Source organism: Microtus ochrogaster, unplaced genomic scaffold, assembly GCF_000317375.1.
Source record: "Microtus ochrogaster isolate Prairie Vole_2 unplaced genomic scaffold, MicOch1.0 UNK1, whole genome shotgun sequence".
NCBI lineage: Eukaryota > Metazoa > Chordata > Mammalia > Rodentia > Cricetidae > Microtus > Microtus ochrogaster.
Window position 1 is genome coordinate 34,180,172 of NW_004949099.1, and position 15,035 is coordinate 34,195,206.

Consider the following 15,035-nt stretch of genomic DNA (forward strand, 5'->3'; position numbering starts at 1 on the left):
TCTATGTAACAGCCGTCACTGTTCTGGAACTTACGTACCTTGAACTCAGAGGCCTCTGGGGTTAAAGTTGTGTGCCACCACCCATACCCAGTTCCGTTAGTGTATTTCGAGTCGAGTAAATTCGTGTTTAAACATTGACAGAATTGTGGAATTGACAACTGAGATTACTGGTAGATAAGCCTTTCATGGCTGTAATTGGCAAAGGCAAAACTCACATTGATGGTGGAATTCTCATTATACTACATGGAATTTTAAAGAATTTTCTTTTGACTGAAACCTTTGAATGAAAAAATATGGGTTATGGGGGTAGCCACTGCATAATTTCTCATTTAAAGAAATGGCAATCGGGTGATAGTGGTGAATGCCTTTAATCTCAGCATTCAGAAGGCGAATCTCCGAGTTCAAGGCCAGCTTCACAGAGAAACCCTGTCTCAAAAAAAAAAAAACAAAAAAAACAAAAAAACAAAAAAAACCATGGCATCTCCCCCAAGCAAGGAAATGATCCAAGGAATAGAATTTTTTGTTGTTTGTAATTTTACATGTGTTTTGCCTGCATGTACGTGTACATGCATTTGTAGTATCCACAGAGGAGTTAGAAGAAGTTGTTAAGATTCCCTGAAACTGGAATTAGTGTTGGGGGTGAGCCGCCATGTGGGTGCTCGGAACTGAACTTGGGTCCTCTGCAAAGGCAGTACACACTCTTAACTGCTGAGCTCTCCCTCCGGCCCCAGGAATAAGTTTGTTTTTTTTTTTTTTTTTTTGGTGGTTTTTCGAGACAGGGTTTCTCTGTGGTTTTGGAGCCTGTCCTGGAACTAGCTCTTGTAGACCAGGCTGGTCTCGAACTCACAGAGATCCGCCTGCCTCTGCCTCCCGAGTGCTGGGATTAAAGGCATGCGCCACCACCGCCCGGCAGGAATAGGTTTTTAAGGAAGCGACTACTCTTAATTGTACCACCCCAGTAGTTTAGTTTTCTTTCTCCAAATGAACAATGAATTTGTAATTTTACTTAAGCTGAATTTGTGGTTTTGTTGTGCTGAATCCTTAAAAAATATCTTTAATTACACTATATTTATTGTGCATGAAGAAACTGGTGCTCTCTTTACACCATGTGGGTCCCAGGAATCAAGCCAAGACCATCACACTTAGTGGGGAGTGTCTAATATTGGAGCAGGGCCAGACCTGACACAAGTGTTGACTGACAGCAGTTTGCCACATGCCACCAAACTTTGATTTTTCATTTTATAACAGCTTGATTTTTAGGTTAGGATAAAACTACTGTTAAAAGTTCCCAAGGGACAACAAATCCAGTTATAAGTTGTACAAAATTCAAAATAAAGCCATGGAGAATAAAAGGCATTTTTAGCTAGAAATGACACCCCACAGCTCAACAAAAGCAAGTTTGGTTTATTTGAATGGTTTCATTAAATAAGTCTACAAAGGTAACAAACTGAAGCACAAAGCGCAATCTTACAAGAAGCGCAACACCCGGAGTTAGTGCAAAATGTACAGTTAACGGCTGCTGAGAAACCCCAAGGTTTGAATTCAGTTTTAAACAGAGTACATTGTTAAATAACGTAAGGAAAACATTTATAATTCGGAAAGTTCTTTTTAAATGTGGAAAAAGGTACTCAAAGTGTACTATTAACACAAAAATAATTTAAACAGTTCAGTAGCACTAGCTCGTTTCTCTAGGCTTCAGTTATTTCATCCACAGGAGGGCAAAAAAAAAAAAAATCAACAGTAAATAAACTTGTGAATGGGGAAAAGACCTCAAGATGACTAAAACCAAAACCAACAACATGCTGCATCTGGCTCCCTCTACCACCGGTACAAAGCACTCTCACCCATCCTACAACCCGTTTAATTTCCACTGCGCCTCTTACCCTCTCCCAAAAGGAATAAATGAGTCAACACTTTGGTAGCAGGATCTGAAACAAAAACCATGCTCTTTTCACCTCCCTCTCCTAAAACTTTCAGCTTTCACGTGTATCTTTTGGCCTAGACCAACTTAAAAAGAACAGGACTCTTAAAGAAAGAAGGGTGCAGGTAGCCAGTGTCTAGTGTGTAACTCCTGGGATGTGTCAATGAGGTTGGAAATGTGTCAGTTCCCAACTCAGGGTCAAGGAGGAAGCACCCAAGAAACGAGGACTTCTCTCTCCAAATTCTCAGAGTATTCAGATCCCAAACAGCCAATTAGGTATTGACAGAAAACTGCCTGTTACAACTAGGTGTAGTACTAGATAATACTGGTTGGTTGTAGTTATTTGGAAATATGGGTATGAAACTGTGAGAGTATTAGTTCTAATACAGAAGTACAGGTGGCACAGATTCTGACTGTGCAACCATTTGGACATTGTATGAGAAAAGGGTAGGAAAGTTAAGAAGAACCTTTTCCTACAATGCTTAGAAATTCAGAAGTGGGTCCATTTTCCACAATACAGTACTTCAAGTGGAGAAATGTGTGGTACCTGTACAAGAGGTGGGAACAACCAAGCAGGTTTCCTTAGAACAACATTTTCCATCTTTGACTTGGCACTGCCATCCTTCCCAACTTAGAATCTAGCCCGCTCCCTTCTCATTTTGTTGAATTTCTAGGTTTTGTTAGTTCACTGGCCAGGAATCACTTCAAACAAGCTTGTCCCTCCGGTCCTTATCTTTCACAGCTCATAACCCTCCCTCATTCTTTCTGAAACAGAACTTCGTTTTCAACCTCTGATGCCAACTTCTCACTGTGCTCATCTCACACCTGCTCTAGACAAAACTGTTTGAACGACTGAAAAAAACAACAACAACAACAACAAACCCACTTTCATTTTCCCTTTGGCATATCCACTGCTGGGGTCATATGGACCTAAGATTTCTTTCCACATACCCTTTGGTGACCTGGGGTCTGGTAAGTTGATGCTAACAGCAGAAGCAAGAGAAGTCCAAGGCACTAAAATATCCAGCAAGCAATACTGGGAGAACAGAAGTATTCAAGTACAGTAATTTATACAATTTTACATTCACATTTATTTATCTAATACAATGGAAATACAAAGGAAAAAGTTAAAGTGTCTTAATAAGTAATGGACAGAGCTAGCTTTTTTTTTTGTGTGTGTGTGTATGTGAACCTTTTAAACCTTTCAAATTTTACTCTTAAAACTAATGTTGTCCAACAACATTTATATATCACAGTGTTTCCACATCAAAACTGATGGCAAAATTCATGTCCTCAGGGAACGTCATTGTTTTCCCTAATTGCTAATGCTGCAGACAAAGCTGCTAATATCTTGCTTAAAGCATTAATGACCTATATAAGAAAGGGTTGCAACCCCAGTCCCCTGGTATTTTTCACTAGGTTGTAAAGGAAAAAAAAGAAAGTGGGGGTAGGGATCAGAGTGGGAGAGAACCTTTTTGTCTTAAGGTGTGCATTCTTGTGGGAGAAAAGAATTTGGGGCATGTCAAAATTAAGAGCTCTACCCCACTCACAGATATATATGGGGTTTAGCTTACATTGAGCTCTTGGGGTGATCTGGTAACAAGGCTCTCTTCTAGCTCTAGGCCTTACTGGTGGTTACAGAAACAGGAAAGCAGTCTCAGGCAAACCCCTCCACCAGAAAGCTGCTCTTTCTTCTTTTTGAACTCCAACAAATGGAGAGGGAGGGTGGTTCTCCATTCTAAGGGCTCAAAATGGTATTTAAAACATTCCCTTCTGGCAAGAAATAACCAGTTAAATGCAGCACTAGTAGTTAGTATATAGGCTACTTCCCCAACCCCCCAACCCCCAGCATTCCATCTCCTGCCCCCAAATCTATTTAGTTAACATCTTCATGTCTGACTAAGTGGTCCGCAGATTGGAACCTGGGGGATTGCTGATGGACTTCTGCAAATTGCTGATGTTGAAATTCTGCAAGGAAGCAGTTCCTACAGGTTGGAACTGGCCAAGTGGCTGTGGCGCTGGGCCACCTGTTCCACTCCACTGAGTGCCAAATGGGGCAGCTGGAAAACCATACTGCTGTGGGGGGCACATGGACTTGGTGAAGTGACCTAGAGAGGTAGCAGATGCTGCAGAGATGGGGGCTGAGCCACCCAGGTTTGAGGTCATGGAAATGCACAGCTGCCCAGGAGCAGAGAACTTCCTTGCCATTCCAGGGCCCTAAAAACAAGAAAGAAACAACGACAATTTGATGTAGGTATAATACCAAGAAAAAAAAAAATGTGTGATAATTACAATGCTGTTCTAGAGCTTGAAATGTTTTAATCTTAGTGTTAGCAAAACATAACAAAGCCTCCTGCAAAATTTATTGGCTCTATGTTTAACAAGGAGAGAAAGCTTGGGTATGAGATGTGTGCATATGTGACAAGTGTATGTGTGCACACACAGGTAGTGTAGGATACTGAAAGAAAAGGGTACCAAAGTGATTGTTACTTTATTTACTCAATAATGTTAGAATCCATGGGCTGCTGAAGAAGGTGGTGGCAAGGATGGTGTACCAGTGTTGGCAGTCCTCAGCTCATCTGTGTGTTGGTAGTCTGGCAAGTTAGGAAAAGTGGAAGACTTACCTCATAATTCATGTGTCCTTTGCTCCCTCTCCTGCCGGTAAGATTCATGGCATCTCGGGCCCAGTTGTCTACCAACTTGTGCAGGTCATCTGTGAATGTGCCCTTCCTACTGGAAGTCATGGCAGGTGGCTGAGCCTGGGCAGCCTGGCTACTCACTGTTCCCCCAACAGTATTTGTGCTGCTGGTCCCTAGAATTGCAAGCAACACAGTATTAGCATTAAAGGGGATCTGGGATATGACTCTGGGGAAAGGGGAAAATGTAACAGGATAATGAATGGCAAGCCACAGAATGGGGAGAATAATTGGGAAGCCATGCAGGATAGGAAGATACCAAAGTTTTATTTATCCGTTTGCTTTTGCATAACAGGTAATGAAAATGGTTTCATTTCCATAGCTTGTAGATAAGGCTCAACAACTTGGGATGATGGAAGCCATGGGTAAAGGCTTCTTTCAAAGCAACCTGTAATACTGGGACTGTCTGCCAGTGCTCTGTTCCCAGCACTACACTGATGAGGGAGTGACATGGTCCACAAGGCTAGCTGCTATGGAACAAAAGAGAGCCTTGTTTGCAGAAAGCAGGGCCAAAAAAGTACTGTGTGCTGGGTAAGTTAAAGTAGTACAAATGCAGAGATCAGTGCTTGCTGTGGAAAGATGGGGTTCCCAGATCATGTAGATACTGTGGCATTCTTTAGTCAATCTTTAACAAATAGAAGTAACGAGACACCGCATGCTCTGTTCAAAACATTTTTTTTCTCACCTGGAACCACAAATATAAATTTGTAAATATAAACTTGGAAAAGAGTCAAGGCCCCAACTTTTCTCAATGTCCCATGAGCAAAGAACTGAGATTTGGCAGTGGGGAAAGATGTGCCTGAAATCTCTCAAGTCCAGAAAGTTAGTTTTCTTGAGAACTTGTCTCTTAATTGGTTCAAGGAGTCTTATCCCTTCTCCCCACTCTTCCCAATGGAACAAGCACTCCTGGGTAGAAGCAACAGGAAAATGCAGCTGAGGCAGGGGAGGGGAAAGGAGGCACAGAGGTTATGATGAAGGAATTCTATTTCTATAGTTTGATGAAAAATAAGGAGGAGTCTGTGTCCTGCCTGATTTCGGCTCAGCTGGAGGGCACACTGAAGGTTATTCGGAGAGGCAAGTTTTGGGGAAGAGGGAAAGAAGAGTCACGTTCTCATTTTTGTTTATATCCCCCTTTATTGTCAGACTTCACATTTACTACATAGTAAAAAAAGGTTACCAAAGTAGTGAGCCAGGAGGCCCTATCATACTCAAGGAACCCTGGGACTAAGTGCATGCGTTTTTCTGTTTTCAATGCCAAAGCAGCACACCAGAGCACAGCAGCATATCTGAAGCAACCCTATCTACTACCGCCCCCTGCAATCCTGTTTGTGCCAAAGGGTGTATATTTTATCACCTAAGGAGTGGCCCACCAAAGCATAAAGCATGTCTGTGCTAGAGGAAAGCTAACTCAGGTGAAGCTGCAGAGTGAGGATGCTCACATGCTTCTTCTGGTCACTGTGGCAAGACATGAATTACCGCATCACATGGTGTCTGCTAGAACTGCAGGGGATCATTACCACACACAGCGTAAAAATTGAGTAAATTCACCTCAGTACAGGAAACCAAGTGGGAGAATATAAAAACACAGGAAACATCTTTCCTTGAATAGCAAATGTGGGAAAAGGTGCATGGGAAGAAAGCACAGGCCATGAGGATGGGCATTCACAACAGTGAGGAAACCCAAAAAGTGAGCATGTGGCATGCACAAGGACTAGCATCCTGCTGGATGACACGCCAGATGATCAAAACAATAGAAATATTCACAAGTGAGTAGAGCTGTTGGTGCCAAATGAGAAGCCAAGTCAGGGTGAGCACTGCTTATACAGAGAGCTCATGCCAGAAGTCACACTTCTCTAGTCTGTTGCTAGTTGCTCTTGATGCTGTGAGAGCCCTTTAAAACCAAATGCCATTCACCTTAGTCTACATTCCTCAATATTGGATTCTTAACAAGAGGTTTACCTTATAAGGGAGAGTCACCCCACGGTTAGCCTTATTTACTGTAGTTTCTGACTGTAAAGTAGGATTAGTAGGCTTTCTGCAGAGAGTGCTAACTTTTAAATCTTCTCAGTCCTCCTGAAAGCTGTATAGATAACCCCTAAAAGTAGATTTTGTTCTCTAAGTTCATGTTCTGAGTTTCCCCTACCCTACACTGGCAGGTTACAAGCCATTAGGAGCCACACTCATTCTAACACTCTAGACTCTTATAAACTGCTACTATTAATTTCTTAGCACCTGCATTTTATTTTAATGAGAACCCCCTAGGCTAAAAAGTCAAGCTCTAGAATCAAGTAGCATTCCTCTCCCCTGTAGCTGAGCACCAACTTCTACTGAGATACACAGAGGATGTGAGGACATGGCCCTCTGTGTACACTTAGATTACTGTTGAGTTTTCAGTGTTGATGAACAGTGTGGAGTGGTGGGCACATGCTCACTGACTCAGAGACTCTTTTCTGTACAGAACCTAGGCTGCCTCCATCTCCCCATTCATATCCATGGATGTCATAGATACAGACTAACACAGCTGGACTCACATGAGAGAACTGACTATGAAGTGGTTTCTCAATCTGGAAGTAGTAGCAGTAATAAAATATAGCAGCAATTAAGCACAATAAGGTATATTATCAGAAAAGGGTGGAAGGATAGATGAAAATTAGGAATCAGGGAGTTATGAGGCTTCATAGTTTAAAGAACTCATGGCTTTGCAATCAGGATCAAAAGTAACAGAAAGAAGATAATTACTACAGAGCTGGTTGCAAGGACAGACTTTTTTCACCATCTTCCCTGAAGCACAAAGAGAGAGCAGTGTGTTAAAGAAGTATCAGTATAATCTTTATATGAAATCTCCAAACAGCACATAGAAGCCCAGCAAGAGAAAGCAGGAGGGGACAGATGGGTAGGACCTGGCATCCCTAGATGAAGAGACAAGCCTAGGGACAAGTCTAAGTGGCTGTGAGTGTTAACACAGTTGTCAGCTTGACTGTGAAGTATGGATGACAGATGTTGAGCTTTTACAGCTCATCTTTATTTCTAAAATGAAATGTGACATTCTGGAGGGAGGAACAGGTCTAACTGCTTGAATTCCAAATACCAAGCAGTACTTCCATTGACCATGTCCTACTTCCTGTTTCTCCTGCTGGGTTGTTACAAAGCATTTAAATCAGTACCACTGTTACACTTTAAGTTGATTTAAAATTGGCTGTTTTATTTCCACATTCTAGACACACATTCTCCCCCCCACCATCCATATACCCCATCCCTTCCAGAATTTTAAAAGTATGTGGAAAACAAGCAACCTTTAAATATAGATAGAGCATCAAGCCAAGCCGTGCTTCCAAACTATTTTGAGAAGATAGGATTAACGTGTCCAAAACAAGTAATGGACCATACCCTTCTTCCGAACACCTGTTTTCTTTATATATATTTTAAAACATCTGCCTTCTAGGATTTGTCCAGCAGTTTTGCATGACCTATCATCATGCACTTTCAACAGGTATAGGTCTTCATTTAGACTCAAAGGGAAGTGGTAAGGTTTACCACTTCTAATCATTTTCAGATCAATACTGCCTAAACTTAATAGTATGCTGTAAGACACAGAATTAAGTTAAATGGTGGGCAGGTATCAGACTTCACAGAAAGAAGCTCTGGTTTGCCTTCTTTCTTTTCAGACATATCAGATTGTGGATCACAGGACTGGGCACATTTTACTGCAAAATACCCATCCTATTATTAATGTCCTTTCATCTTTCTAGCTGGACATACAAATTAAATGTTTATTCATGTGTGCTAATAACATGCATAGTCTGAGCTAGTCTAATCAAAAAAACTATTGATAGAAGTATAACCAAATCATGCATGCTTGGAAACTATCAATATGGGCAATGGCTTCCAGGCACTTTGTTGAAGAGCTCAGCCCTGGACCACTGGCATGTGTGGGAACGTGGTAAAAGAAGGCTGTAGGTAGAACCAATCCATGACTAACATGTCAGTGAGGGAAACAGGTTAAATCTAATACACAAAGGTACAAGAGAATAAAGCAGAGTGTAAATTCTTCCCACCATGAAGAGGCCAAAGGCTCTCTGAGTCACATACAGAAACACTGATGGCTTTAGCACATGCATTTAAAAAGCACTTTAATAACCACACCAGAAGTTTGAGGCCTTAACTGATTGTCATCCAAAACTCTAACAAAGTTCTTTTTCTTTCTTGAGTTTTTTCTTTTTAAAATTTTTCTTCCAATAAAGACTCTGGCTACCTACTAATACCAGACAGGTTTTTGCTAATTACAGGGAATTGAGAGTTTTCTAAGTAGCAGCTGTTTCTGTGGACAATAGCCTTATGAAGCAGGCCCTGATTTCACTCCTTACAGGGAGAGGACAATACAGCGCAATTTGGTCCTGGGCTGCCACTTTCTTCTTAAGATTTGTTTTTATTTCATGTGTATGGGTGTTTTGCTTGCATGTATCTTTGTGAATCATGTGTGTGAAGTGTCCCAAGGTGAGAGTGGGTGCTGGATACCCTAGAACTGGCATTATAGTTGTGAGCTATCATATAGGAGTTGGAAACTGAACCTGAGTCCACTGGAAGAGCAGCCAGTGATCTTAACTGTTGAGCCATCTCTCTAGTTCCACATGTACCTTTTGTGGTTTGTGCTTTTGTGAGTGGGTACATGTGGAGGTCAGAGGAAACCCTCAGGTGTCAGTCTTCATGAACCACCCACAGTCTTTTCTGAGGAAGGGCCTCTCATTAGCCTGGAGCTTGGTGACATAGCTGATCTGCTCATGAGACATAGGTTCTTTTTTTCTCCAACTTTTCTAGTACTAGGATAGCCCAGCTTTTTAACTTAGGTTGTAGGGTCAAACTCAGGTCCTCAATCTGCATGGCAAGTATTTTACTGAGGTATCTTTCAAGCTCCTGCACCTTATTTTAAATCAGAAAGTAATGAAGTTCTACTAATACTTAATATTAAAATGATAAATTTCACTTGCAGGTACTTGGCTTTGGTCTTTAAAAGCTGGGCAGTGGTGCTTATGCCTTTAATCTCAGCACTTGGAAGGCAGAAACAGTAGGGTCTCTGTGAGTTTGAGGTCAGCCTGCTCTACAGAATGAGTTCCAGGACAGCCAGGATCATACAGAGAAACCCTGTCTTGAAAAAACAACAATAACAAAAAAGCTTTGTAAGATAACTATACTAAATGTTCTTTGAACTATTTAATCTCATGGAGTTGGTAACAGAGGTGAAGAGATTTCTAGCATCTCTTTAATCTGCACATGTTTGGGCTTAACTGAGAAGATTTCAATTCATATTTAAAAGAATGGAAAACAAGGTAAACTTTTACCTTCCATCAGGATCATGCATCAGTGGTCAACATGATTCCTGTCCTTTTTTTTTAAATTTTAATTTTGAGATAGGGACTTGCTACACAGTCCACTCTAACTTCAAATTTACAATCTTTGCTTCTCCCTCCACAGTATGGGAATCATGAACACCACCACTCCTAATGTCAGGGCAATGAGACAGCACTGAGTATGATTGTGTATTGCAGTCTTAATATAGATGCTAATATAGAATAGATCTAAAAGAGGCAATTCTACCTGGGAGTTAATTTAAAATCTATAAAAACCCACTGCTGTCTCTGTATCTTTTTCTATAATTAACACAGGGACCCAAACTTCTGAGGGTAATATTCAGCCAGGCCACTGAGTAGATGAGATATAAAAGAGACAAATGAAAATGGACTGCGTGACAATCAGATCCAAAGCAGCAGAAAAACAAGGACAAGGAAGGAGTAAAGGTGTTACACACAAAGAGCCAAGCAGGGCGTACTCAGAAATCGGGTCCTCCTGCCACCAGGTTTGAATGTCACCTGCTCAGATGCACAGTTAAACTTCGCACAGCCTGTGAGAAGGGAAAAGGAAAGAACAGAGGAGAAGAGACAACACAACTACAAGATGTTAGCGCTTGAGGCTGGAGTGGTGACACACTGGATGGCATGTGGAAGAGGGAGATCTATAAGGAAGTCAGTCCATCTGTTGCATGAGACAGACATCAAGCCTCCCCCATTGGCAGAAATGAAGCTTTTTTCATTTGGAACAACGTTAACAACATTGTGTTGTTTCTTACTAATTACTCCCATTAGCTGGGGGGAAAGGAAGGAGGGAAATTGAATGTCTAATTTCTATGAAATTGTGCTAGAAGCACTTAATTATCTGTGGATCTGTCCTCCAATTCCTTTCTACCCAGACACCCAATTCATTACTTTTGTTTTGACTTTTTTGTTTCACTATTATAGCCCAATTTGGCCTCAGCCTCATGAGTACTAGAACTAAAGGCATGTTCCATAATGCCCAACTTTCCTTTCAATTCTAGTTTTATTCTTTTATTTTTTTTATTTATGTGTATGAGTGTTTTGCTTGAAGATAAGCCTGCATACTACATGTATTGCCCACAGAGAAGAGAACAGATCCCCTGGGGTGGCTGTTAGCCTTCGTGTGGGATGCTCTGAATGATCTCTCCAGCCCCTCTTTCCAATTCTCACATAACTTTCAGTTTCAAAAGCTCTCTGTAACAGTAATGTTATGAGCAACAAAACCAAAACATTATTTTGGAAAGTAGAATATGGAATAAAAATTTGATCTTAGGGTACTCCTCTCTTGGGAGTCCCTCTAACTTCCTGGAATTTTCTTATTTTTTTCTTAATAAATCTCTGTTCACAATGGACTAAAAAAATAGATTTTAGCGTTAATCATTTTAGTATGTTGCTACCATGCTTAGAAGTTTAAAGGCAGATTGGCTAGGGCTGGGCAGTAGTGGCACAAGCCTTTAATCCTAGCACTTGGGAGGCAGAAGCAGAAGCAGAAGGATCTCTGTGAGTTCAAGGCCAACCTGGTCTACAAGAGCTAGTTCTAAGATAGCTAAGGTTGTAAAACACAGAGAAATCCTGTCTCGAAAAAAATTAAAATAAAAAAAAAAAGCAGATTGGCAAAACAAACCAAAAACAAAACAAACAAACAAACAAAAAAAAACAACTAGCAACGCCTCAGAATTTAGTCCACAAAATCTTGGCTTAGTGTTAAAGGTTATGGTCTAAATCATAAATAAGTTAATTCATACAGGCTGCAAGTGTAATGATCACCCTTTGAAAAGAAGCTATTTCAGAACCGAGTTTGATGATTTATACCTATAATTCTAGCACTTGGGAGGCTGAAGCAAGAGGATTGCTAGGAGTTCAACATTAGCCTGGACTCCACAGTGAGTTTCAGAACAGTCTACTCCAGGCTACAGAATGAGGTGCTGTCTACACAACAAGAACAACAACAAAACAACCCAAATAACAAGAAGCTATTTTACCACATCTGGAAGCAAGGAGGTCAGTGACTCTAATCATTATGCAGCTTTCCTGCTCAGTCTCGTTCTCTTCAGCTGATGACAGAAAGTTATTGACCTTGCTTTTGTTCTAAGTATGGAAGTATTTCTATTTTAATGTTTCTAGGCGATGGTGGTCACACTTTAAATTCTTACCTTGACCTGGAGCAGAAAGGCTTGGTACTGAAATGGCACCATCACTGGTGAAGGCTGAATAGAGGTTGTCACTGGAGGGAGATGGCTTAAGAGGCTGTAACAGCTGGTTGTGTCCAGTCTCTGGGGTGTTGCCTGGGGGGTGGAGGGTCTGGTGGGGGTGTAAGACTGAAGTTCCACTCTGACCAGACAGGTTACCTGGTGAAAAATATAGAGGTTTGAAGAAACATGGAGAAGGAACTAAGGATGTATTTCAATTCACTAAGCAGCCATGAAATACTGGGCTTGATTCAGCACCACACAATCCAGGTGTGGTGGAGTATGTTATAATCCCAGCATTTGGGGAGTATACGAAGAATGATCAGGAATTCAAGGTAATCCTTGACTACACAGTGAGTTAGAAGCCAGTCTGGGATTATCTTCAATCACTCCATCAACCAACCAATCAATAAGACATCAAGAAAGAATAAGAAAAAAAAATACATTATATAAACTTCCTAATATATTTATTGCTTCTGATTCCTCTTTCTCTTGAGTGGTAAATTTAAAAACAAAACAAAACAAAAACATACAAACTAATAAACAGACAAATTCTTATTGATATGAAGGTGAGAAGCAATAAGATGTTTATAGATATAAGGCTATGTATATGAATAGCTACTCAAGAATGATAACTTAAGATAATGCAGAGCTCACTAGCTTGGCCAGAATGAAGTGTAAACTAGAACATGCAATAGATATGAAGATTCCATTTCTACTTCCATAGTTACATAGATATTAACACTGACTAATTAAAAAAAAAAAAAGCCTATTTCTAGGGTCAAAAGAGGTTCGAAACACACCAGGTATAGAAGAGCCAAAGTAGGAATATTGGAAAGTCAAACTCCTAAAAAAAAAGACACAGGGGGTAAAGTCAAAATCCTTTGGAATTTAATTAAAAGTTAACAAATGTTCAACAGGTTATGAGAGAAAGAAACACAGAATGGCTGACTAGACTTGGCCCAGGGCTTCTTACCTGAAAGCTGTGGGCTTTTATTGCCCAATGAGCTGCTGCGACTAGATTTACTGCCTTTACTTTTGGTAGGTCTCCTTCTTCTCCCTGACAGAGGAGCAGCTGGGGGAATAATGACAGCTGGAGGAACCTTGCCCAGTTTGGTATACAAAGATTCAATTTCATGTTTCTGGCGACTCTGCAGGTCCTGAATTTCTTTAAGATGTCTATAAAAGATAACCAAATATGGATAAAAATATAGCCACTATTGTTCAAGTAAGAGTTAAATAATATTCCTAAATCTTCATTCAAGTGCTTATGTAGCTATGAACCCTTTTCTTAAATGTGCTGTGAGATTCTAGTTTGACAATTCATTTTGCTGGATCTCTATATACAAGGCACATTTCAGTAAACTCTTAGCCTAGATAACAGCATGTTAAAGAAAAAAAAAAACCTGAAGCCATACAAAGCATAGGTAAATTTGTTACTGTGATCCAGGTGATTAATAAAACTATAAACATAACTATACATTATAGTGCCATTACTAGATTCATGTTATATACTAACAAACAACCAAGAGTCTTTAGTTATTAACAGAACTGAAGAGATGGTTCAGTCATTAAGAGCACTTTGTCTTCTTGTAGAGGACCTCGATTCAGTTGCCAGCACTCACATCCCAGCTAACAACCATCTATGTAACTCAAATTTCAGAGAATGATACTGTCTTCTGTCCTCCATGGGCACCAGGCATGCACATGGTACACATATATACATGTAGGCAAAACACTTGTACACATAAATAAAAATCTTTCTTTAAAGGTGTCACTAACAAAAATAATGTAACAATATAATGGTGCTAAGGAACCACAAAACTAGAAATGCCATGGGTGTTGATGAATACAGGATAACCCAATGAATGATGAATCAGGTAATTGTAGCTTTTATGTGTTACTTTCTGTTTAAAAGGAATGTGAGATCAGAATCTGTATTGAAATGCTTAAATACCAGACTTGAGATACAATATTTGCCACTATTTTACAGGAAAAAAATTACTTACTTTTCTCTTAGTCGTCGCAGTTCTAACCTTAAGTCTTCATCTTCAATGTCCGACTCATTGTCACTACTCATGTAAGAGGAGTTGAATGAATTACTAAGGCTCTGACTTAGATTCTGGAGGGGAAGGCTCTTTGAACACAGGTGAGGCGGAGACTGTGGACTACCTGACCCATCCTCTGCACCCCTACTAAGAAAGGCAGCCTCCAGGTCAGAAGAGGGCCCGTTCAGATGGGAAGGTTCTGCCAGCTCAGGCTTCTCCTTCTTTGGTATCACAACAGGACTAACAGTTTGTTCTGAATCTCTGAAAGGAGGAGAGGTCACTGGTCCCTCTTTTTTGAGTTCTGTGACCTTGTCCTCAGTTCTTGAAACAGAGAAACGACCTACTTTGTTTGCTGTAGTTGTCACCTGAAAACGTCCAACCTTGGTAGGCTGCCCAGTTTCTGACTTTGCTTCTGGGGCAGGTGTTTTCTGGATGCCATCTGGCACATCTAAGGAGATGCCAGGAATGGTTATTCCATTAGGCTCTGGCTTTACCAGGGTACTCTCTGGACTACTACTTGAAAGAACTGATGACTCTGATGTGCTAGATTCAAAATGAACCGACTTTGTATCTTCTGACCTATTTTTACGCTCTTTCTGAGCATCATCCGTTGTAACTGAAACCTGATGGAAAAGAGAATGAAGTATGATTAAAAAATGATGTCCCTGGCGGGGGTAGTGGCAAATAACATTAATCCTAGTACACCAGATGTAGACAGATCTCTGTAAGTTCAAGGTTAGTGTGGTATTCCAGGCTTTCCAAGGCTATATAATAAAACCTTTTCTGAGAGACAGACAGACAGAGAGAGAGAGAGA

General features: G+C 40.6%; 1 protein-coding gene across 19 annotated transcripts in view; it reads right to left on the bottom strand.

Moving 5' to 3' along the window:
• Positions 1-1,384: 1,384 nt before the first annotated feature.
• Wnk1 (WNK lysine deficient protein kinase 1) overlaps positions 1,385-15,035 on the bottom strand; it is a 121,002-nt gene continuing 107,351 nt past the window's right edge. For 7 of the 19 annotated variants that reach the window (XM_026788134.1, XM_026788128.1, XM_026788124.1 and 4 more), the window contains 8 exons: positions 14,182-14,843; positions 13,149-13,351; positions 12,137-12,331; positions 10,421-10,513; positions 7,357-7,398; positions 5,646-5,672; positions 4,546-4,733; positions 1,385-4,138 (listed from right to left, as the gene is read on the bottom strand). In XM_026788134.1, the coding sequence (XP_026643935.1) occupies positions 3,821-4,138; positions 4,546-4,733; positions 5,646-5,672; positions 7,357-7,398; positions 10,421-10,513; positions 12,137-12,331; positions 13,149-13,351; positions 14,182-14,843 (1,728 nt within the window). In that variant the 3' untranslated portion in view covers positions 1,385-3,820. The remainder of the gene's footprint in view (positions 4,139-4,545; positions 4,734-5,645; positions 5,673-7,356; positions 7,399-10,420; positions 10,514-12,136; positions 12,332-13,148; positions 13,352-14,181; positions 14,844-15,035) is intronic. The other 12 variants (XM_026788135.1, XM_005365131.3, XM_013352960.2 and 9 more) reach the window with 6 other exon arrangements.